This window comes from Bos indicus x Bos taurus, chromosome 1, assembly GCF_003369695.1.
Source record: "Bos indicus x Bos taurus breed Angus x Brahman F1 hybrid chromosome 1, Bos_hybrid_MaternalHap_v2.0, whole genome shotgun sequence".
In the NCBI taxonomy this organism is placed as follows: domain Eukaryota; kingdom Metazoa; phylum Chordata; class Mammalia; order Artiodactyla; family Bovidae; genus Bos; species Bos indicus x Bos taurus.
In genome coordinates, this window is record NC_040076.1 from 151,426,133 (window position 1) to 151,450,808 (window position 24,676).

Below are 24,676 nucleotides of genomic sequence, written 5' to 3' on the forward strand. Positions count from 1 at the left end.
CTGTGCGACCCCATAGATGGCAGCCCACCAGGCTCCCCCGTCCCTGGGATTCTCCAGGCAAGAACACTGGAGTGGCTTGCCATTTCCTTCTCCAATGCATGAAAGTGAAAAGTCAAAGTGAAGTCACTCAGTCGTGTCCAACTCTTAGCGACCCCAAGGACTACAGCCTACCAGGCTCCTCCATCCATGGGATTCTCCAGGCAAGAGTACTGGAGTGGGTTGCCATTTCCTTCTCCAATGCATGAAAGTGAAAAGTAAAAGTGAAGTCGCTCAGTCATGTCTGACTCTTCGCAATCCCATGGACTGCAGCCTTCCAGGCTCCTCTGTCCATGGGATTTTCCAGGCAAGAGTACTGGAGTGGGTTGCCATTGCCTTCTCCACCTACTATACTATGTGTTGGCTTATAAATACTCCATAAGCAAGTTTTTTACTTAATTTATTTTTTATTGAAGGATAATTGCTTTACAGAATTTTGCTGTTTGCTGTCAAACCTCAACATGAATCAGCCACAGGTAGACATGTATCCCCTCCCTTTTGAACCTCCCTCCCATCTCCCTCCCCACCCACTCCTCTAGGTTGATACAGAGAGCCCTGTTTGAGTTCCCTGCTGCTGCTGCTAAGTCGCTTCAGTCATGTCCAACTCTGTGCGACCCCATAGACAGCAGCCCACCAGGCTCCCCCGTCCCTGGGATTCTCCAGGCAAGAGTACTGGAATGGGTTGCCATTTCCTTTTCCAATGCATGAAAGTGAAAAGTCAAAGTGAAGTCACTCAGTCGTGTCCAACTCTTAGCAACCCCAAGGACTACAGCCTACCAGGCTCCTCCATCCATGGGATTTTCCAGGCAAGAGTGAGTTCCCTGCATCATACAGCAAATTCCCGTTGGCTATCTATTTACATATGGTAATGTAAGTTTCCTTGTTGCTCTTTCCATACATCTTACCCTCTCCTCCCCTCTCCCCATGTCCATAAGTCTATTCTCTTTGTTTCTCCACTGCTGCCCTGTAAATAAATTCTTCAGTGCCATTTTTCTAGGTTCCATATATACGTGTTAGAGAATGAAGTGAGTCAAAAAGAGAAAGATAAATACTGTATAAGCAATTTTTGCGCCTCACCAAAAAAGCTTGTTTGTTTTTTGCACAGGGGTGAAAAGTGAAAGAAAGTGAAAGTCTCTCAGTCGTGTTCAACTCTTTGCAACCCCATGGACTATACAGTCCATGAGATTCTCCAGGCCATAACATGGGAGTGGGTAGCCTTTCCCTTCTCCAGGGGATCATCCCAAGTAGACCTCAAAGTCTTCCTTTCATGCCAACCAGTATTAGTCAAAAACATCCAGATTTAAAATATTATTCTACTCTTTAAAATATTGTTTAAATATTTAAAATATTATTCTGTTCCTTTTACTTGATTTGGCTATAATCAACTAGAGTAAAGTCTATAAACTTTAAAGTATCAAGAGAACTTACAAGAGGAGAAATTAAAGAATTTTTACAGATTTCTATCTTGCAAAGGTGGAAATTTTTGTGTTTTTGAAAAAATAAAGTTTAGAATTAAAATATTCACACCCAGGAGAAACAACAGATTCTATAGCCATTTAAGATACCAGAATAATCAGACAGAGAATATAAAATAACTATGCTTTGTATGTCTGAAGAAATAAGAAAGATCCTTGAAAATATGAAAAAAAAATCTTTACCTACCATCATATCTACCACACCTTTGGGACCCTTGATGCCCTGGAAAAGACAGAAATGGGTTTCAAATGCAAGATCTTGGAAGCCCAACACATTATTCTGAAGACTTGGCAAGAGAACTTGAGAAAGTTTACCAAGGTACAGAGACCACCCCTTTAGGGCCTGAAGTTCTGTCTGACTCCTTAAGGAAGGAGTTCAGAGTGTCTAGGAGAGGTGTCCCAGACCTCAGAGTTCAGGGTGCCCAGGGAGATGCTACAGAAAGACCCTTAAGAGACCAGGTCATTTTGAGACCAGGCCACAGTTGAGGATTAGAATCAGGAAAAGGTCATTCAAGATTCTAAAGTGGACCCCAGCCCTCCCCTTTCCCTCCCCTGCCACCCATCACCACCCTATCTGTTCTCGAGCACACACAAGTCTCCCCTGGAAACCGTCCCAACAGACCCGCCCAACTCCAGCCACCCTGGGACTCTGAAGTTCTCTGTTCTTATTTGGGCTCTGTGAGGTAGTCAGTTGTGACTTCCTGCAGTTCACTATAACCTCCTCAGCCTTTGTTTCTCCATCTGTAAAATGGGCATGGTGGTCCTCCTACTTTTAAGATTTTTGAATGTATCTTTAAGATTTTTGTGCACCTCTCCAGCAAGCAGTAAACTGCAGTGAAGGCCGCAGGTTCAACCCACTGCTGACTCCCTGCACCTTCCTGCATGGATGACAGTCTGGCCTCGTAGGATGAAGCAGAGTGCAAAATGACAATCACCTCAAGGTTTTTTCTTTCATACCAAGTGACCTTCCAGGGAATTTTACAAATATCTGTGGACCTGTAACATTGTCAGTTCAGGAAAGATTTTATAAATGTCATATTTTGTTAGGATTTCTTTCTGGTTTTTGCATAAATGTCGTCACTCATCTTGTTTACAATGATAAGCTCACTCTCCAGTGAACTTTACGTATTATTTTTGCATTTAGACAGATTCATGAATCTTCAGGCACCCTAACGTCTTCCCCACATTTAAGTCAAAATATCTATATTTAATAAATACCATATTGTGTAAGGACTTGAAGCTAAGGTCCTCTAAAGCAAGACTGGCCTATTCCCTATAAAGCTCCTCCTGCGCATTTTAAACGTTTATTTCTTCTTAGAGATGCCTCTCACCAAATCCTCGATCACTGTTATTTTCAAATAAAAGAAAGCAGAAGTCCATGTTACCACCGGTCCTGGAGGGCCTGGGTCACCTCGAGTTCCAGCAAATCCAGGAAGTCCAGCCTTACCCTGAAAATGACCAAACCAAAGGAGTAAGCGCCCCCCTTGAACACGACTTGATTACGACCAATAGGCCCACTTTGAGATTCCAAGTTGTCCTTAGATGCGAGGTCTAATGAGTCTGTTGTGGGCCAATTAGTGGAGTGAGACATGCAGACTGGGGGGAGGCATCTCTGTGAGAACCACTTGAGTCCCCACCGTACATACTTAACCGGAGTCAATATGTGTGCCTTCGCACAAATACTTCCAAACAGAGTCTTACCCTATGTCTCAGTTCTCAGCTGAGACTCGTCACATAATTAAATGAATGCAGGAAATGAGTATTGAGGGTCAGGCATCAAGAGAAAGGAAAAGTTCCTATTAGCTTCTGATCTTTAGTGTCTCAGAAGCAGTCTATGCTGTCCATGGACTCGCTGCTCATCTTACAGGTATTTGAACTGATACTGAATTATCTGCGTGTAACTGACACTTTGTCTTTTTAAATTTTAAACAGGAGAGAAAAGTTTAACTGAGAAAGGTAATATTAGCCAGTATAGTCAAGGCTGGGGTCCTTCCAGTACACGTACAGATGTGAGAGCAGGACCATAAAGAAGGCAGAGCACTGAAGAATTAATGCTTTTGATTGAACTGTGGTGCTGGAGAAGACTCCTGAGAGTCCCTTGGACAGCAAGGAGATCAAACCAGTCAATCTTAAAGGAAATCAACCCTGAATATTCATAGGAGGGACTGATGCTGAAGTTTGAAGCTCCAGTCCTTTGGCCACCTGATGCAAACAGCTGACTCATTGGAAAAAAACCCTGATGCTGGGAAAGATTGAAGGCAGAAGGAGAAGAAGGCAACAGAGGATGAGAGGTTGAGTGGCATCACCAGTTCAACGGACATGAACATGGGCAAACTCCAGGAGATGGTGAGAGACAGGGAAGCCCGGAGTGCTGCAGTCCATGTGGTCATGAAGAGTCAAACATGACTTGGTGACTGAACAACAATATTAGCCAATAGTAAGTCAGGTTAGACACAGATCAAATTTTTCTTTATGTCCTTGCCAGTCTACGAAAATGCCAATCATAAAGTGCCCAGATAATACACACTATCTTTCCATTCTTCTTTTCTACACTGAACCCTAGTCCGTGTTCTTTTCCCAAAAGACCTAACTCCCTAATGTGGAAGTGTTAGTCACTCAGTCATGTCTGACTCTTTACTACTCCATGCCAGGCTCCTCTGTCCCTGGAATTCTCCAGGCAAGAATACTGGAGTGGGTAGCCATTCCCTTCTCCAGGGGATCTTCTCAACCCAAGGATCAGTCTCCAAGGATCTTTCTCCCACATCGCAGGCAGATTCTTTACCGTCTGGGCCACCAGGGAAGCCCCTATCCATCAGCTAAGCACTACCTAGGTGTGGGGTATCCACCAATTACTTTTTCCAAGAAGGGCTGCCAGTGACTGTGGATCTTCAAGACAGAATCTTCCAAACCTGAAGATTTTAATGGTTTTCATGCAGAATCCCTAAACTACAGAGGAAACATGACTCTAAGTCCACCAAGATGGCAGCCACATTCTTGACAGTCTAGTCCTAGAATACCTAAGAGAAAGTCAAGGCTTAGAAGAATCTTAAAGAAACAGTAATGTTTGTCCTGCAAACCATCTAGATTTACCAAAGACAAGGGTACCCCTGAAACTGTCTTTAAAAGATTGATACTGCATAACTGAAACTCCAACTTGAATTTTCTGTGTTATGGTTTGGTGAGCTGCACTTACATTCAGATGATAAATGATAATTTATTAATTATCATTAAGCAGGGAGTGACCAAGAAAGGTGTAGAATATTCTGAGGAGGACATAGGCTTTCTGCTAAAAAACCCATTAACCCAGTAGAAATGGAGTCCTGTGAGTCACGATGTGGCCTCTGTAGACATGGGGAAATTCCTTTGGCTCTTACCCTCTTCCCTCTGATTCCCTTTGCCCCCTTCTCTCCCCGGTGGCCTGGGTCACCATCTTCTCCCTTAATAGAATCAAAAGCAGAACCATGAGTGTAAAGAAAAATAAAGGACAAACAAATGACACACACTGCATACCAGATATCAGGGCCAAAAAGATATCTTCTTACTTGTGCACCAGGGTAGCCAGGAAATCCAGGTTCACCCTAGTGTCAGAAACGAGATAAGGGCTTTGTTTAGTGTCATATGATTAAGGCTTTCTTTGACATTCATTGGGGGGAAAAGAAGGAACTACAATTTTGAGGAAACAGACTCAGAAACCAGTGCCAGTAAAAACAATGATCACAACGGCTGTTATCTTCAGCTCCTCCCAAGTGGCCGTATTTCCCTTCTACAATTCAACACAAAACAATGTGCACATGATTTTTACAAATTCCTCCTCCTTCCTTGATGTATTGTATAACGAAACTTTCTCCTTGTGCATTTTTTATCTATCAGTTTAAGTAACCAGAGGTATGATCCAATGGAAACCAAGGGAAGGGGCACTAAATTGCTGCAGGAAAGTAGGTGATCACTGTCAGGCCAAAGACATACTACTACCAAGCAATCATTCAGTCAACGAGTATGTATTTAGCACCTACTGTCTGCCAGACGTCTCTAGGCATTGGGAATTCCATGGTAAACAGAACAAAGATTCTGTCATCAAGGAACTTACCTGCTAGTGAGAGAGAGACATACAGTCTGACAGGGTAAGATCAATGCTATTCCGGAAAAAAGGATTAAGGAACAGATAATGACGTGTAGGGGTGACGAGTCAGGCAAAACCATTTTGGAGAGGTGGCAAAATTCTTCCATTATTCTTCCAGTAAGAATTACGGAAGCAAGCCAAACAGATGTGCCAAAGAAGAGCATCCAGGCAGAGGAAGGAGTGTGTGAAAACCATAAACAGGAGTATGAACAGGCGCCAAGTCTGAGGAACAGTGAAACAGAACAAGGGTGTGGGGAGGGTGGATTGCAGACAGTCGTGCAGGTCACGGAACAGTGCGGCTAACTCTGAAAGCCATCAGGAGCCATGGCTGGGCTGTGAGTAAAGAAGTGACATGATCTGACTCTGTATTTTAAACATGGCTCTGGTTCCTTCAAGCAGAGCTAACCAGAAGCGCAGAGGCAGGGAGAACAGTCAGGTGGCGATGACCCTCATTAAGGTAGTGCACTTAATGCTGGCTTAGCCCAGGGGCAGCACTGGCCGTGGTGAGATGGGATGAAATCTCATCCCATGTATGTATTTTGAAGACAGACTCACCCTCATTTGCTGATGGATTAAACGCAGGCAGGGACAAAAGGAGACTTATTAAAGATGAAACAAGCACCTGTCTTGAGTAACTGGCAGGATGCAGTCTCTACTTCCCATGCTGGGGAAGGCAGGGTGAAGGGCAGGTGAATCAGTTTTGACTGACTGCATGTTTGATGATACTAAAGGATTCAGAGAGATAACTTTGGCCTGGAGTCCAGGGACCTTTCAGGAGGAGGTGAACATTCTCCTCATGCTTTCCTTAAGCCGTGTGCAACAATGTATCTTGCCTGAGAACTGGCCTTTCTTTAGGTCTGGAGTTGATAATTACAGAGTGAGACAGTGTCTTACTAACGGAAATGCTTTTCTTAGACTCTGTGTTAATGATTATAATTGTAGCACATCTTGCATGGAAACCCATATCTCAAGACTTGTCCCCCTGATTCTACAGCAATGGTATATCTTGGTCTGAGACGTTGCTCAGAACCCGTTCTCCCTGGCTAGTCTCCGGCTGGTTATCCCAGGATGTCTGCCTTGGGGGAGGGTTGGGTGGAGCTCTTACGACCTTGAGGTATTCTTTTTCTCTATTCTCAGCCATCAACTGAGAAGTACCCAATGCCCTGCTTAAAATAGTGGGGGTGGGTACTCTTCGACCCCCTTCTGATGTCTGTGCAAGAAACTTTTTTCACTTTTTCTTTTTTTTTTTTTCATGAAAAGTCAAACATGACTTTTCACTTTTTCTTTTTCACTTTCACTTTAAATAAAAATCTTTGCCTCACAAAGCTCTTGGTGCCTGAGACTGTCTTTGGTCCCAGAGTGAAATTTTACGCTTCAGAGACGGGGAATCTGCTGGCACCATTCACCGTAAGCCATCAGCATCATTGCTCCCCAGGTCACACTGGTGGCAAAGAACCCGCCTGCCAGTGCCAATGAAGGAGATGTAAGAGAAACACATTCCATCTCTGGGTCGGGAAGACCCCCTGGAGAAGGAAATGGCAACCCACTCCAGTATTCTTGCCTGGGAAAATCACATGGACAGAGAAGCCTGGTAGGCTACAGTCCATAGGTCGCAAAGCGTCGGACACGACTGAAGTGACTTAGCACGCACGCAGGTGTGATGATGGTATTGTACATTTTTAAAGGCTATTTAGAGATGCAAGCTGAAATATTTATGCATGAACTATACAGTCCTGAATATTCATTGGAAGGACTGATGCTGAAGCTGAAACTCCAATACTTTGGCCACCTGATGGGAAGAAGTGACTCATTAGGAAAGAACTAGATGCTGGGAAAGATTGAGGGCAGGAGGAGAAGGGGACGACAGAGGATGAGATGGTTAGATGGCATCACCGACTCGATGGACATGAGTTTGAGCAAGCTCTGGGAGTTGGTGATGGACAGGGGGGCCTGGCGTGCTGCAGTCCATGGGGTTGCAAAAAGTTGGACATGACTGAACGACTGAACCGAACTGATACACTACCAGGGATTTACTTCAAAATAATTGGGAGAGGGGTGAAGAAAAGTAGGTGAGACCACAAATAAAACAAAACTAAACTGGCCAAGTGTTTTGCATTGTTTGAACTAGGTAACGTGTACATCAGAAGAGGGATCATTACATTTGTATCTTCACTTATATATATGTTTGGATTTTTCCATAATAAAAGATTATAAAATGAAAGAAGAAGAAAAAAGTTGGTTTGGACATGCCAATTTTCATGTACCTATTAGATAACCAAGGGAAATGTATTTGGAACTTAAGAGACTGGTTCAGGCTAGAGAAATAAACTGAAGATTGGAGGGTGGATGGCACTTGACTCCATCAGTCAGGTCATCTCAGGAGTAACTAAGGAGGGAGAGAAATGTGAAGATAGAGTCATCTCGAGTCTTCAACATTTAGTGCTCTAGAACATTGAGAAGGTCCAGGCAAGAGCAGCCAGTGACAACCAAGGAAGTAGTGTGTGCTGGAAGTTGGGTCGGGAAAGGTTTAAAGATCAAGCCCTTGTGATCATCTCTGCCAAATGCCGCTGAGACATGTAGCACAATGTGGGCAAAGAACTGACCGCTGGACTTAGCACCACTGTCCCTCAAATGCAGCACACATTTACCACGACCGAAGCAGACGTCGTGAGAGGGGAGGGCCATGGAGTGAAGGCTCAACTTCCATCAGTTGCAGAGAACCAGAGGGAAGAAGGTGGTGTTTCCAAACCGAGGCACTACTGACATTTTAGACCTGATGGTTGTTAGCCGTGAAGGGCTATCAAACAGCATAAAATGGCATCTCTGGTCTCCACCTACTAGATGCCAGCAGCATCCCTGCCCCAGTTCAGACAACCAAAACATCTCTAGGTATTGCCAGATGCCCCCTGGAGGGTAAAATCACCCCTGTGTAAGAACCACTAATACAGACTGCTCCTTCCGAGAGTTTTATAGGAGAGGAATGGGGCAACGGGAGTCTAGTTAAGTGAGGGGGTTTGGGGTTTTTTTTTTTTTTTTTGGTTTGGGTGTTTTTCTTTAATTTGTTTGTTTGTTTGTTTGTTTTAGATGAGGGATATTTCCACCTGTTTGTATACTGATGGGAATGGTCTATGGCGAGGGAAGAAAATGTAATGATGCAGGAAAGAAAGGTGACTGCTGCAAGAGCCAGGGTTTTAAGGAAGCCAAAAAAAAGGAATGGAATTCGGTCCACAGGAGGCAAGAGGAGGCTCACAGACACATAACGGCACAGACTCTGATGCAGGGCAGTGCAAGGAGGCTGGACACGCAAGCTTGGAGGCAAGCAGGCGGCCTTTGCGGCGGTGGGTGCACACAGCGATTTTCTCCTCAATGATCTACTTACTTCATGAAATAGGAGGCACAGTCACCTGCTGAAAATGGAGACGACGAAGCAGGTCTTGGAGGCTTGAGGGGAGAAAGGTGGGTATGAGGTCGTCAACTTGGAGGGGAGAAGAGTGAGCCAGCCAGGAAAAGGCAGTGGGCCAGGCAGCTAAGAGCCTGAGGGGGACCGCGGTGTCCTGCCAGGAGAAAACGCAGCAAGCGCAAACTGCAGCCCTCTGCCCCACAGCAGACTGTATCACGGTGAGCACGGACGGCCCCTGTGCTAGCTCACAGCTGGCATCTGGCTCCAAACATGCCGGTTTGAATTCCAGCATCCTTTCTATGCAAACTCTAGCTTAAAGAAGAAAGATTTAATTTGCCAGGATGGGGCTCCAAAGGCTACCTTCTACACTCAGATCTGGCTCAAGCTGTGTGACCTTAGGTAGGTCGCTTCACTTCTCTGAACCTCCATACTCTTATCTGCACACCGACAAGGCTAAACTAGATGTTCCATCATTCCACAGCTATTTACTAAGCACTTACAGCACTCAGGGCTCTTTTCTGCTCGATAAAATGGCAGTGGTGCCATCTGGCAGCCACGAGGAAACAAGAGAATGGCAGAAAAGTCAGCCCAGACTCCTGTTCAGCAGCTGAGCACCACTGCACAGCCCAGTGACTTGTTATTTTATGAGACAAGAAATGTAACTTGTGGGCTGAAGCCCCCAGAATAATTGTAGCGAATGACATTTGATTCAAGCTTCATGCGGCTTCCAAGCTTCAAAACCTCTGTCACTGAGGTTTTGCTAAAATACCAGATTCTCATAGGAGGGAATATTCAAATATACTTATTGAGCAGCTATTTTCAGCACCAGGCTCTGTTCCAGCAATACAAAAATGAATAAAATGTCTAAAAAATGAGACAAATGAATATATTACTAGAAATAGACTCACAGACATAGAAAACAAACTTACCACAGGGGAAAGGCGGACTTTGGGATTAACATTTATACTCTACTAACCGTGGGGGCTTTACTGGTGGTTCAGACGGTAAAGAATCTGCTGCAATGCAGGAGACCCAGGTTCAATCCCTGAGTCAGGAAGATCCCCTGGAGAAGGGAATGGCTACCCACTCCAGTGTTTTTGCCTGGAGACTTCCATGGACAGAGTCAGACACAAGTGAGTGACTAACACACACTGCTAAAATAGATAACCAACAAAGGTCTACAGTATAGCACAGAGTACTATACTCAAAAACGTGTAACAAGCTATAATGGAAAAGAATCTGAAAAAGAGGAGATTTAGACAGATAGAGGAATCACTTTGCTGTAGACCTGAAACTAACTCCGCAGTGTAAATCAACCACACGGCAATTTTTTTAAACAGATTAATTTTAAAATAAATAAATTAAACACTTAACATTTCTAAAAATGAATAAGATGCAAGCCTGACGGCAAGTTCACAAACTGGAAGTAGCTGCACGGATAAATGACAATCCAACCTAGATGGGGAAGCTGCTGTAGAGACACGAACACTGGGCCTTAGGAACACAGGGCACATCACGGTTTCTGTCTGGGGAAGCCCAGTAGGGCATCAGCAGAAAGAAGCTGACACTTGAGTCGGTCTAAGAACGAGAGTAAAAATGGTCCAAAGGAAGGAGATGGGGAGGCCATCCCAAACAGAGGCAAGAGCATTTGCAAAGACAAGGAGTTGCAACAGTCCTGGCGTGCACAGGGCTGGGGTGGGGCTAGGAATTTGTTTTTTAAATAAGGGAGAGACTAAATCAGCTTTTATTTTTTAAGGAGGGAACTCTGGCAGCTCTGATATATGTCATAAAAAAAAATACACAGGAACCATTTCTGGTACACCACTTGGGTAATAACTCTTACTCTAGTGAAGTAAAATAAAAAGTACTACTTTAGCTGGGAATAATCTGTCAGGTAACCCTCACCTTTGCTCCTTTTCTTCCTGGATGTCCATATCCCTCTGGACCGGGAAGACCCTAAGAAAAAGATACGTGATGAATTGTAGGGTCATCCACAACACTTGGTCGATAATATTCTCTGAACTCTTGGACAAACCAGCAGGTCAAGGAGGTAGGGAAGGCAGAGGGGCTTGGCGGAGGTTGGGGGGATTTGGTGGAGATTTCTCCTACCTCTACAGCACAAACACTAGATGTCCTTCACAGGATAAGGAGGGGACAAGGGTTTAAAACTTTAAAAGACCACAAGATAAGTAAGTGTGTGTGTGTGTGTGTGTGCACGTGTGTGTTAATTTTTTGATCACCTCTTCATCAAAATTCTGACCTCAGCAAGATGCTATCTTGGTTGTAGGAAGCCAAATCACTGTACAAAGTTCCCCCTTGGGCTAAATTTGCTTTGTTTGCAGGATAAAATCACAACAGAAGAAGCTTCAGAACTGGTAAGTCTCTAGGGATAAAGACAAATTGGAGAGGAGGGGTGGATGAAGCCAATGTGGTCCATATGATATAAACCCAGATAGACCTGAATTTTTTTCCACTTACAACACTGGTTCTATAATGACCTTGGCCAAGTTACTCAACCTCCTCATCTGTTCAGTCCAGTTCAGTACAGTCGCTCAGTTGTGTCTGACTCTTTGCGACCCCATGAATTGCAGCACGCCAGGCCTCCCTGTCCATCACCAACTCCCGGAGTTCACTGAGACTCAGGTCCACCGAGTCAGTGATGCCATCCAGCCATCTCATCCTCTGTCGTCCCCTTCTCCTCCTGCCCCCAATCCCTCCCAGCATCAGAGTCTTTTCCAATGAGTCAACTCTTTGCATGAGGTGGCCAAAGTACTGGAGTTTCAGCTTTAGCATCATTCCTTCCAAAGAAATCCCAGGGCTGATCTCCTTCAGAATGGACTGGTTGGATCTCCTTGCAGTCCAAGGGACTCTCAAGAGTCTTCTCCAACACCACAGTTCAAAAGCATCAATTCTTTGGTGCTCAGCTTTCTTCACAGTCCAACTCTCACATCCATAGATGACTAGTGGAAAAACCATACCATGGGGATAATAACGTCATCTACACAGCATGATTTTTTTTTGAAAGACTACGGGGAATTGTGCGTGGAAAGCACTTAGCGTGGCGCCAAACACAGGGAACGTGCTTGATTCGTGCCATTGTTCTGCTTCCGGTGGTGGCTGTCGCACTGGTGATGTTGGGAGGGGAGTGGTGACGGTGGTGGCGATGGTGGTGGCCTAGACGGTGCTGATTCGGGGTAGCGGTGGTGATGGTGATGCTGGTCACGGTGACGGTCATGGTCACGGTGACGGAACTGATGTCAGTGGAAGCGGTGATGGTGTGATTCCACACAGAGGTGATGAGGCCAGCAATTACGAAAATGTTGATGATTCTACTGGGATCTATACTGTGCACTTAGACAGTGAGCCTCTTGTAATAAAGAGTCAACTCAGAACTTTCTGTCTATTCTTTGCTGAATGAACAAAGACTGTACCCAAATCAACTGAGAAGATTTTTTTAATTTTAAGCCACAGAAGTTATGGCACTGACCTAAGGGGGAACGTTTGAAATTTTAGAAAAGAAAGACAAATCATGTAAAGGAAAAAAAATTGCCAGAAATAGATTACTGAAGGGAGAAAAAGATGCGAATGAGGCTCAGTTGCTTTACTCCAGCTTCACTCTGCTCAAGGACATGCAAGGCCATCAGCATCTGTAACCCCAGAGGCCCCAACTGTATGTTTTAGCGATGTCCCCTCTGAGGGGACACCTTCAAGAAAGGCACTGCTCTCCAGCCTGGCCTGTTCCAGGGACAGGCCAGCATTATTTAAAGTCAAGATAGTCTAATCAACAGTGTTAACCTTATTATCATCTGACTTGAGTGTAGACTCATTTGATAGTAATCCTATTTTTTTCCCCTTTCCACATTTAAGTTTAAGCTTCTTAGGCCTGTTTTTGTTTCTTCTGCTTGCTAAAAAAAAAAAAAAAATGCAAGTTCAATGCTGAGGGAAAAACAGCAGCAGGTCCTTCCTACTATAATGAAAGAAATCTCGGAAATATGAGTTGGAAAGACAGCATTATCCTGTAACAGTGAGGTAGTAAATTGAAAATAGTCATGAAATAACTAACTTGCTCTCACCTTCAGAGTAATGACTAAGGTGAAAAGGCACAGCACTGCAGATCATCTTTGGCCTCCAAAGATGATGACAGGCTCTGAATAATCAAACCCGGACCTTTAAAAGTTTGCAACTCTGATTGGCTGTCTTACTTGTTTTTCCAGAAAAAAAAAAAAAAAACGTTTCATAACATCTTTGTATTCTCGAAGACTCAAACACTTGTAAAATATCTTTGTCAAACAGAAGAGTCTTTTTGGAACCTCCCTCTCCAACAATAAATCCCAAGATATCTTTGGAGTCTTTATTGACATAAGGAGTCTGGGAATCTTTGAACTACAGAGATGTAGAACAGCTCTACTGATGATGCATGTCATATTCATAACCCCAAGTTTTCATCAAGAATGTTAGGATTTTCTGTGGAGCAAGAACAAGTAACATGAAGTTCTATCAGGAGACCAAAACAGAGAAACTAGACTTACAGGATGCCCTCTTGGTCCTTGTAGACCTGGTGGTCCTCTTTCTCCTACATCACCAAGCTCTCCCTTTTATAATAAAAGGCAAACATGAAGTTAATTTTCTAAGTTCAATCAATTGTATGTCATTTTCCATAGAGATTTTACATTCCTTTTAAGTCCTCGTGACATCATCCTGCAGTCTAATGTCAAATCTTCCTCTGCTGCTGCTGCTGCTAAGTTGCTTCAGTCGTGTCCGACTCTGTTCAACCCCACAGACGGCAGCCCACCAGGCTCCCCCGTCCCTGGGATTCTCCAGGCAAGAACACTGGAATGGGTTGCCATTTCCTTCTCCAGGGAAAATTCCCGACCAGGGATCAGAGGTGGCTTCTTTACCACTGAGTCACCAGGGAAGCCCACTGTATTGGCTTACAGATAGACTGCGGCTGCTAAGTCGCTTCAGTTGTGTCCGATTCTGTGTGACCCCACAGATGGCAGCCCACCAGGCTCCCCCATCCCTGGGATTCTCCAGGCAAGAACACTGGAGTGGGTTGCCATTTCCTTCTCCAGTGCATGAAAGTGAAAAGTGAAAGGGAAGTCGCTCAGTCGTGTCCTATTCGTAGCAACCCCATGGACTGCAGCCTACCAGGCTCCTCTGTCCATGGGATTTTCTAGGCAAAAGTACTGGAGTGGGGTGCCATTGCCTTCTCTGAAATCTTCCTCTAGACTTTGCAAAATACCAATAACGTTATTACAGTAAAGATTTTAGTACTGAAAATCAACAAGCCAGGTATGCAGCGCCAGTTACAGAATTTTATATTACCACAGCTTTTTCTATGTGTTAGAATGTGAATCTACCCTGGTGGTGAGTCTGTATGTTTATCTAATTAGCGATGTGTCTGTGTCTACTGATGTATGTGACCATCTATCCATCCATCTTGCTATATGGCTGTCTAAGCATCTTTCCTTCTCGGTCCCCATCTATCTAACTACAAGGTAATGAAGAGTCGTGTGATCACCAAGCACATCAGTCTCTCACACTGGAAATGATCGTGTAAGGAGATACTCACATGAAAGAATCCAGTTGCACAAGGAAGAGTGAGCTTTCTGACACTCACCTTCATTCCCCTTGATCCATCTTTTCCTTTTGAACCATTTGGGCCTGGAGGCCCAGGATTACCCTGCAATAAGACCACAACCCAGATCAGCTGTGATGTTTGACCCAATTAATTTTATCCTCCAAAGTGCATAACATGCACATTTGACCTCTGAGCAGGGGACTGAGGTGAGTGAGCAGGGTGATGTGTGCAAGAGGCCACATACTCCAGATGCCAAGATTTGGAGGAATCACCTGGCTACCAGAGAAAAACACCATCTGATGAAGAAACTGGGAAGGCAACTGTCTGAACTTTTACCCACTCCAAACAGAAAATATGATCAAGTGAGAACGAAAATGATATGATCAGTTATAGGACTTGACCTTCCCAACCAAGAGAGAGATGGCACAGGCCATTCTGAATCTCCAGACACTTTAATCCCTGGCTCAAATGGTGCTGCTTGGGTTTTTGAAGCTGTTCTCAAATGCTCCTTCCACAGGAGGCCACTTCTAACCACCAGCTTCAACCTGCTCTGACCCTCCTATGACCCACGGGATAGCAAGTGGAGAAGGCACTACACAGGCACTAGAGAGACCCAGGTTGGGGGCCCGTTCAGCCACTTACCATTCAGGTGAAAAATCATTAAATCCCTTGGAGCCTCAGTTTTCTCTTCCATAAAATTGGGGTGATTTTAAGTAATGCTTCCTTATATGTTTATGAGGAATAAATCGGTCATTTATGCTGCTTTGATAGTACTATTTCTTGTACTACAGGTAAGCATGAGCTTGTGTTACACACCCTTGTGGCTCAAACTGAATCTACTTCATTACTGTATTCCCACAATCCTACATATCCTTAGAGTAGAAAGGGTACATAGCTGGTGGTCAGTGTCTATTTCCTCAAATTAACTATTTCTAGAAAGTCCTGATACCCAGAGATCCCAGAACAAACCGTGTATCTTTACATTATTTGTCCAGGGACATACAGGTCTACGAACTGGCCGTGGGGAATGAGCAGCTGTGTTGAGCCGTGAGTTTGTCAAACCTACCTGAGCACCCACTAAGCCTTTTTCTCCAAAACTTCCTGGTGGGCCTCGCCTTCCTCTTGGTCCCTGGTCCAGAGATGACATTAAAATTCAACCAGTTTTTATAGAGTTGTTTATTTTCCATGTAACCATAAAATCACCTCGGATGCCCATGGAAGCACAGATGAAGGGGCTCTGACCCATCACAATCACACTCCTCACACTGGAGTCTAGCAGCACTGCTCTCCGAGGCACCCACAGCTCATTCATTCCACACTCCCTCCATCTAAGCAGTATCTATATTCTTAACCACTTCTCCAGTTGAATCTAATGAATACTAAAATTTAAAAATTGATTTTTTTTCACTCAACTAATTTTAAACCCTAAAAGGGAAATGAGAAGAGTGGCTGGGATATTGATCTCCTTTGAAAAATCAACTGTGTCCTTATCCACCCAAGGGTTAAGGGCTAGAGTTTGCATCCCGGTATTATCAAGAACCCAAACACATTTTAACTGGCTTAATCTCACTGGGCAATTGCTGGGGAGTTCTTCGTTTTCTCTCCAATCTATTTGACTTTACTGATTTTTGACATTTTAATTCTTCCTCAGCATTCTGAGAAATGCTTTCCCATTAGAAGCACTGATCCTGGCTTCTATACTCCTGGGTGAGGTATTGTAATCATCTGTTTAAACAGGCCACCATATCTACACCCCAGTAGGAAGGCGAGAATCAAGGGAGGTTTTCTGGTTTATCTTACTCATGATCAGCCCCCCTTATGTTCAGCCAAGAACTTAAAGAGGAAGTCCAGAACGCAACAGTGGTCCACATTTGAATTAAGCCAGTGAGGAAAAGGAAAGCCAAAAATATTTCTCAGTTGTTTTCCCTTAGGCTCAGACAATACTTTCTATTATAAAATACATACAATCTGTAATTACACTTTGATGACCCATTTCTTTTGTTAGCACCTTAGTCAAGTCAAAAAGACAGCATAAACCTTCTCAAACGACTATCTGCCACTTATACAAGTTTCAAAATTATAGAGAGTGATTCAATGTGTTAGTAAAAATCTGTTGTTTACAATTTCTCCTTTTGACGATCCCTGGAAACAATTTGGCTTTCCAAAGAAAGATGCAGAAAGTGTTCCAAAGAGGGTTATAGAATGACAGATTTGGATTACACTTCGAAGACTGCAAAAGAACTGGCTGAAAGTGTAATTTCTGGTTATCACTCAATAGTTTACAATGCCCCACTGGACTTGAACTCCTGAATGACTCAGGCATATCTGTAAAGTACCCTCTATATACTTAATGCTTAATAAACACTTTGCTGATTTTTCCTGCAAAATTGAATCCAATTTTAATGAAGTAAATACTATTTAAGTAATTTGCATACACAGCTTCAGAGGCAGTAGTTAAGAGCATAGATTTATAACTGGGGCTTCCCTAGTGGCTCAGACGGTAAAGTGTCTGTCTGCAATGCAGGAGATTTCTAACTAGGCTGCCTAAATTTCAGTCTCATCTCTGTCACTTACAGCACTATGTGAGCTTGGCCAATTTACCTAATTTTTCTATCCCCACTCCATTTCTCCCCTATAAAATGGGCATGATAAAACTTTCCCCATTGAAGGATTAAATGAGCTAATACAAGTGTTTGGGGCCATACATAGGCCATAGTACTTGCTTAGTAAATATTAGCTACTGCAATTTAACCTGCCCAGAAAAGAGGCTATACAATTTTCTTTGGAAGGCAGTTTCCTTTGGGAAGGCAGCATCCTAGATCATCCTGATATATGTCAAATCCTACCAAAGAACCTAAGTTAAAATCTCAAGCAAATATTCTTCAGCACTAAAAACAAGTTCAGTGATACAACCTGTGAACCTGGAGACCCCAGCTCTCCTTGGGAGCCCTCTTCACCAGATTCTCCACGCACACCCTGTCAAAATGAATAGAACTTAGTTGAGTTCACCAGGCATCTTCAGCGTTCCTGGAAGGCAGTTTTCCTTGCAAGATGGCACTTGAAGGCAGTAAGAGAAAGACAAAAAGTATCTGTGAGTCTGTGTTCAGTCATCCTAGGATCAGAGTTGAAGAGGAAATGAGGAGGCCCCACCTACTTGGTTGGGAAAATGAAAAATCATATTCTTACTGTCTTTCCTAGTCTCCTTCCAATACCTAAGCTAGTGATAGAAGCAAAAACACTTTGTTTAAACAACCCAAACTCCCATTTTACATAATAACTGGTTCTTAAAAGCTCATCCACTCCTTTTAAGGGCTGTGGGCTAAATGTTCACTGGTGTTAAGGATCTTTACCCCATTTGAGGAGACTCAGAATATTGAGCTCAGTGGCAAGCATGACATTTTAGAACAAAACACAAAAAAGCACTCCAAAAAATCGCCAGAAAACTGGCTTTAAAACCCTACAGATTCTTACAGCATGAAGCTAGTTTTCTAGGCAAGGGATGATCTGTTAAAATGATTCATCTGGTAACCGAGTTAATACCTCCCTCAAATGAATACTTTCATTTCTACAGAGAAGATACATTTTCCACGACTGAGGGTGATAATCTACTCTGCGCATGATGCTGCCTTCTTTCTCACGTTGCTCACAAGCTGCCCAGATTACTGGTTACTCATAGATTTACAAACAGAGGAAATCCTATACTCAGAATTAATCTGTCTGTGGACCAATTATTTGTGTTTCATAAGTTGTTAGACCATTCAGATAAATGGGAGGCACATCTGTTAGTCTTTACTGTTAAATCATTATGTTCTTTAAGAGCTGATGTCTAGGTTTATAGATGTGGACCAGGTTTTAAGAGGCATGAAGCTAGAAATGTTGAAACTGGTTGTGAAATGTTACCTCATCTGCCTGTCACATTAGTGACATCCATGCTGTAACGTGTCAGAAAATGATGTGGTTGTAGACAGCAAAGCCCAGACTCTTTTACTGTAACTCATGCCTATACACTTTTCAATATTTTTTCATGGAACTGTAGTTAATTTACAATGTTGTGTTAGTTTCAGGTGTGCAGCAAAGTGACTCGGTCATAAACCTTACACATTTGAGCATATTGGAGGCAACCAGTTTTGTCAAAGAGCTTTATGATTAACTAGTAATAGGTGAACAGAACACAAAGCAAATGGGGAGAGAGGGTGACTCAAGGAAGATCAAAGTTAAATAGCTGTAAGTACTATGTAACAGTCACCATCTGAACAGCAAATTGATCAGACCAAAGTGGAGAAAATATGTATATTGTCAAATGAGGTAGGGGGCAGCATATGGAGGAGATGGACAGGTTAAAAAATATTCTTCTCCTCAACTGGAAGAAATCAAAAGAAAAACTTCTAAAACTGAAAACCAAGAAATAACAAAGGAAGCATGTTCTTTAGGAAAATGGCAAAAAATACCAAAAGGAACAGCCCTACAGGATGAAAATGAATGCTCCTGAATCCCTGGGAAACAACAAGCAGGGAACCATTTTTCATGACATGCTTGTGAGTGCAGTTGGATTTTAAATTTATGCACAGGCTCAGCTCTGGTTTAAATTAAATAAAAAGGAAAGATACAGGAGGTGGAGTTTAGTTTAGGGAACCAAAAACCCAAGACCCATCTGAGAAGAAGACCCTCTATCAATGGCTATTTAGATACAACTGTAGACAGCACAGAAACGGCAACCCACTCCAGTATTCTTGCCTAGAGAATCCCGTGGACAGAGGAGCCTGGGGGCTGCTGTCCATAGGGTCGCACAGAGTCGGACACGACTGAAGTGACTTAGTGTGCATGCATGCACATAGCACAGCAAAAGTATTAAGTAATTCAAGAGTAGGAAATTCCTTCCACCAAGTAGAGCCGCTGGATTTCTCTGAAACTGAGCCTGGTCAGCTCACAGTCTCTCTCTTTCTGCCTTGTGGGGAGATAAAAACAATAAGCTAAAATGACAGTCCAAAGACATTTCTTTCACAAGTGTTGAAACTGAATTCAGAGCATAGAAACGCTCTGTTTAAGAACTTGTTTCAAGTTTTAAGATTTTACGAGAAACAGTACTTTAGTTGGTGTCAACAAAACTTGTTTGGATGTGTGAGACTTGGGATTTCTCAATAGCTATGCTTTTGCAACATGTGTGATTTGAAGACACAGATGCACACTCACTCGCTCACCCATTCCCAACCTCAGAGATGACTTAAATCAGTCTCTGACTTTTCCTTCATCCTCAAACATGAGACTTCTAAAAAAAAAAAAATGCCAGCACAGCATGACCAGAATCGGTTAGAAAGGAATGTACCTAACAAATCTTACTCCACTTGGTACAAAAATTTCCAAGAGTAACCTTATCTTTGGATTTGAATCCAAAGCTATGTGGCCTCTGACAACAACTTCACTTTGCTAAACTGATATTTCCTCTCTTAGCCATAAAAAGTAACTAATGATGCTCATAACTCCTGGGGCTGCAGAAAGGTTTACATGAGGCCATATAAACGAAGGTCTAGTGCATGAGTGTTACTGGATAAACGCTCAGTAAAATCACAGAGATATCCCATTCCACCTGCAAATCATGCCATTCCTTCTTTGGAAATAGCAAAATCTCAGTCTTTTACCATTGTTTAGTAACTATGAGATCCCCTTATGCACCCACTGAAAGTCCTGCTTCTTTAAATGGAAAAATCATTACTTCAGAGGTAAAAGCAACTCTCTGAGGTATTAACTTATTTTCCATCTAAATGAAATAGCAGGTTGGAGAGGCAGCAGGGAACCATATAAACTTTCCTTTCTTCTTGGAAACTTCCCAAGGCTGATACAGCCTCCAACAACCCAACCAACATTCCCCTTGGCCTCAGAGAGGACTTAGATGACATAGCCATTTATGTGGAACAAAAAAGCAACTCTCCCCAGCAAGCACCGACCTTCAGCCCTCTCAGGCCTCGTCTTCCTCTTGAACCCTAAGGACGGAAGGGAAGCAGAGACTTTACAGAAGGAAACAAGCCAGTTTTCACCCCAGCCTACCTTTCTCCTCCACAAAAGCAGATGAAATGCACCCCACAAGCAGCCACACCTACCTGAGGGCCAACATTCCCTATTTCCCCCGGAGGTCCATCAATATTGGAACTTCCCTGGAAAGCAAGAGGTAAAGGGAATCGGTTTAGATGTCTCTAGACGTGGGCTGTCCCATACGGAATCCAATAACTAGCCCAATGTGGCTGAAAGTGAAAATCACTCTGTTATGTCCAACTCTTTGCAACCCCATGGACTATAGAGTCCACAGAATTCTCGAGGCCAAAATACTGGAGTGGGTAGCCTTTCCCTCCTCTAAGGGATCTTCCCAACCCAGGGATCAAACCCAGGTCTCCCACATTGCAGGCAGATTCTTTACCAACTGAGCCACCAGGGAAGCCCAAGAATACTGGAGTGGGTAACCTATCCCTTCTCCAGTGGATCTTCCTGACCTAGGAATCGAACCGGGGTCTCTTGCATTGCAGGCAAATTCTTTACCAACTGAGCTATGAGGGAGTCCCTCAGTAAGAATACGTAAATTGGGAAAGTATATGAAAGACAGAAATGAAAACATTTTATGCAAAGCTGTTCTTCCAACTGTTATTTATAAAAGATGAGATCCTAAAACAATTTACATATTCCACAGTATGAGGGAAGTGTTATTTACGTTATGGTAGAAATGCTTATGAAATTATGTTTATCAGGAGTTTGTAAGGTAGAAAAAAATGTGCTATCATGTTGTTCTTTTCAAGTATGCTAAATTTTATGAAAAAATAATTTACTCCAAATATGGAGAAAGACAAAATGATGATTCCTCACTTTTTATATTGTTTTAGGGCATTTTTTAATAAGCTCATGGAATCCTCATCTGACTTTCTCACGGGGAGGAACTCTGCCATCAACAAAAGTTCACCAGACTGATGGCTTTCTCGGTTACTGAAACTACTGATTTTTTTCTCTACATTTTACTTTCCTGAATTTCAAAGTATCTCTAGTAAGTGTTACTTTTATAACGAGAATTTTTTAAATAATAAAGTAGGTCGTATGAGGGAAAAGCCTTTACTAAAGCACTCTCACAATTGCTCTAGATATAATATTCTTTCTTAAACTATCATTTTCTCATTTCAATATAATTTTTTTTGCAGCCAGCATAGTAAACGAATTATCTGGGCAGATGCTAGAACCATTGGATAAACGACTGTACAGAAAGAAGAAACACACAGTCTCAGAGTATCACTTCCCAGACTAGTTAATCTTGGAAAGAGGGAAAAGCATGTTCACACTGGATAAATCTGGTGAACATTATCTTAATTAAGTGACAAAATCAATGTACCAATAATGAGACAGCCGGTAAAGAATCCACCTGTAATGAGAGAGACACCGGTTCAATTCCTAGGTCGGGAAGATCTCCTGGAGGAGGGCACAGTAACCCACTCCAGTATTCTTGCCTGGAGAATTCCATGGACAGAGGAGCCTGCTGGGCTATAGTCTATGGGGTTGCAAAGAATCAGACACGACTGAGTGACTAAGCACAGCAATGAGATAAATGACAGTGTCTCTTCTACTGACAAAGAAGGATTCAGGATTAATTAATCTCCTTCCAAAAACGTTTAGCCTGGCGGGCTACAGTCCATGGGGTCATAAAGAGCTGGACAGGGCTGAGAACACACACACATTCATAAGAAAACAATTAGGAAAATCCTTATTGAGGGATATTTAGCAAAATAACTGGTCTGGAATGTCAATGTCATGTAAATAGGCAAATAACTGGGAAACAGTTGTGATTAAGATACCTCAGAGCCAAGAGAGCTGAATGCACCATACAATGCTTGGCTGGGTCCCAAACAACAATAAAAACGGCCATAAGGGCATTCTTGGGACAAGTATGGAAATCTGAACAGAGACTATATATTAGAAAATAATTTTGCACCCATATAGACATTTTTTAATGACTCTAAACAGTCATCACAGTGGTGACTCTACTGTGCTTATATAGAATATCCTTGCTCTTGAAAGATACATGCTGAATATTCAGAAGCAAAATGTCATACTTCCAATTGATCCTCAAATGACTCAGCAGAATATACACATATATTACCTATGTATTTGTACAGAGAGACATTAAGCAAATTGGCTCAATAATAGCAATGGGTGTTCACTATGCTATTCTTGAAACTACAACCTTTCTCTGTAGTTTTAAATTTTTTCAAAATAAAAAAATTTGGGAAAAAATTAATACAAGTTCATCACAGACTATTTCAACAATTCAGAGAATAAAATTAAGAAAAAGAACTGTATAGCTGTTGGGTGTTTATCCTTCTAGGATAAATAGATGTAGATATATTCTATCAATCTGGACACTTTGTTGAATACAGAGTTTTGTAATCTGTTTTTTTCACTTGAGTATTATACTATGGATGTTTTCCTCATTACGAAATAGTCTTCTAAACTATTTTTCACAGCTTAATAATAGCCTAACATGTGAAGGGCCCCACTGTTTATATGAACAACTTGTCACTGGACTTTCAAGCATCGAAGTGATTAAACATCTCTACATTGCACATCCTTGGAGCTAAATCTTGGAGTTGGCCCATCATAAGCTTCTGGATAAATTTCTAGAATTGTGAGGACTGGGTCCAAGTACGCACACACCTTAAGCCACAGCAGACACAGATGTGGCTCCACAATGCTCTCTCAACCCTTTCTTCCTTGCTAAGAAAACCTCAGCTTCGTTTGCTGCAACCACACACCAGGCTCCAAGGGACCAACTTAAGATGGGTCTAAACCGATCTCCGCGATCTCACGTCCTCTGGCAGAGACTTGCTTTCTCTGGCTCTCGTAAAACGGGGTGAGGGCAGGTGGTCAATGAGCTATATGGGTCAAATGAGCTATAAAGAGAATATTGCTGGGTATACTTTGGTGAGGAAAAGCCCCTTTCCTTCTGGCATCTTATGGGCATCTTATGCAAAGGTGAAGACGAAATGCTTTATAGTGTCAAGCCCAAGAGCCACACTGAGGATGGCACTGTGGAAAGAGTCCCTGGGTCCCTGAGGACACCTCTGGGTTTTGATGACATCACTGAGCTGGTGTAAGAGACCTGGAGTCACCTACCCCTGGACTATCAAACACATTTATTAGCTAAACACTGCCAGTCAGGCTTTCTGTCACTTGCATATTTAAAAAAAAAAAAAAAAACATGAAAAACAGCAGTCCTGATGGATGGGTGTTATCTGATTGCCTTTCAGAAAAGTCGTATTGGTTTTTGTTTTCCCCAGAAATGTGAAGCCATTACCGGTTTCCCCTTCCTTCCCCAAACACTAGGCATACGGTAGAGTTTCTCTTTCCAGATTACCTTGAATCTGCACTTCATATCAACTCAGAACTAACACCAAGGAAAGACTGCTCTCTAGAGGGCTCTCTTCTCATAGCACTTCACAGGCTACAACGTCAGCTCAGTTCAGTTCACTAGCTCAGTCGTGTCCTCTTTTCAGCCCCATGGAATGCTGCATGCCAGGCCTCCCTGTCCATCACCAACTCCTGAAATTTGCTCAAACTCATGTCCATCGAGTCAGTGATGCCATCCCACCATCTCATCCTCTGTCATCCCCTTCTCCTCCCAGCTTCAATCATTCCCAGCATCAGGGTCTTTTCCAAGGAGCCAGTTCACATCAGGTGGCCAAAGTATAGGAGTTTCAGCTTCAGCATCAGTCCTTCCAATGAATATTCAGGACTGATTTCCTTTAGGATGGACTGGTTGGATCTCCTTGCAGTCCAAGGGACTCTCAAGAGTCTTCTCCAACATCACAGTTCAAAAGCTTCGGCACTCAGCTTTCTTTATAGTCCAACTCTCACATCCAAACATGACCACTAGAAAAACCATACCTTTGACTAGATGGACCTTTGGTGATAAAGTAATGTCTCTGCTTTTTAATATGCTGTCTAGGTTGGTCGTAACTTTCCTTCCAAGGGGCAACCATCTTTTAATTTCATGGCTGCAGTCACCATCTGCAGTGATTCTGAAGCCCAAGAAAATA

General features: G+C 42.9%; 1 protein-coding gene across 2 annotated transcripts in view; it reads right to left on the reverse strand.

Moving 5' to 3' along the window:
- Positions 1-24,676, reverse strand: part of LOC113896956 (collagen alpha-4(VI) chain-like) — a 140,225-nt gene that overhangs the window by 40,744 nt on the left and 74,805 nt on the right. Inside the window, exons 16-26 of one of the 2 annotated variants that reach the window (XM_027549118.1) lie at positions 20,708-20,761; positions 20,555-20,590; positions 17,526-17,588; positions 15,679-15,741; positions 14,652-14,714; positions 13,561-13,623; positions 10,937-10,987; positions 5,054-5,089; positions 4,886-4,948; positions 2,897-2,959; positions 1,699-1,734 (exon numbers count right to left, since the gene is read on the reverse strand). In XM_027549118.1, the coding sequence (XP_027404919.1) occupies positions 1,699-1,734; positions 2,897-2,959; positions 4,886-4,948; positions 5,054-5,089; positions 10,937-10,987; positions 13,561-13,623; positions 14,652-14,714; positions 15,679-15,741; positions 17,526-17,588; positions 20,555-20,590; positions 20,708-20,761 (591 nt within the window). The remainder of the gene's footprint in view (positions 1-1,698; positions 1,735-2,896; positions 2,960-4,885; positions 4,949-5,053; positions 5,090-10,936; positions 10,988-13,560; positions 13,624-14,651; positions 14,715-15,678; positions 15,742-17,525; positions 17,589-20,554; positions 20,591-20,707; positions 20,762-24,676) is intronic. The other variant, XM_027549124.1, reaches the window with a different exon arrangement.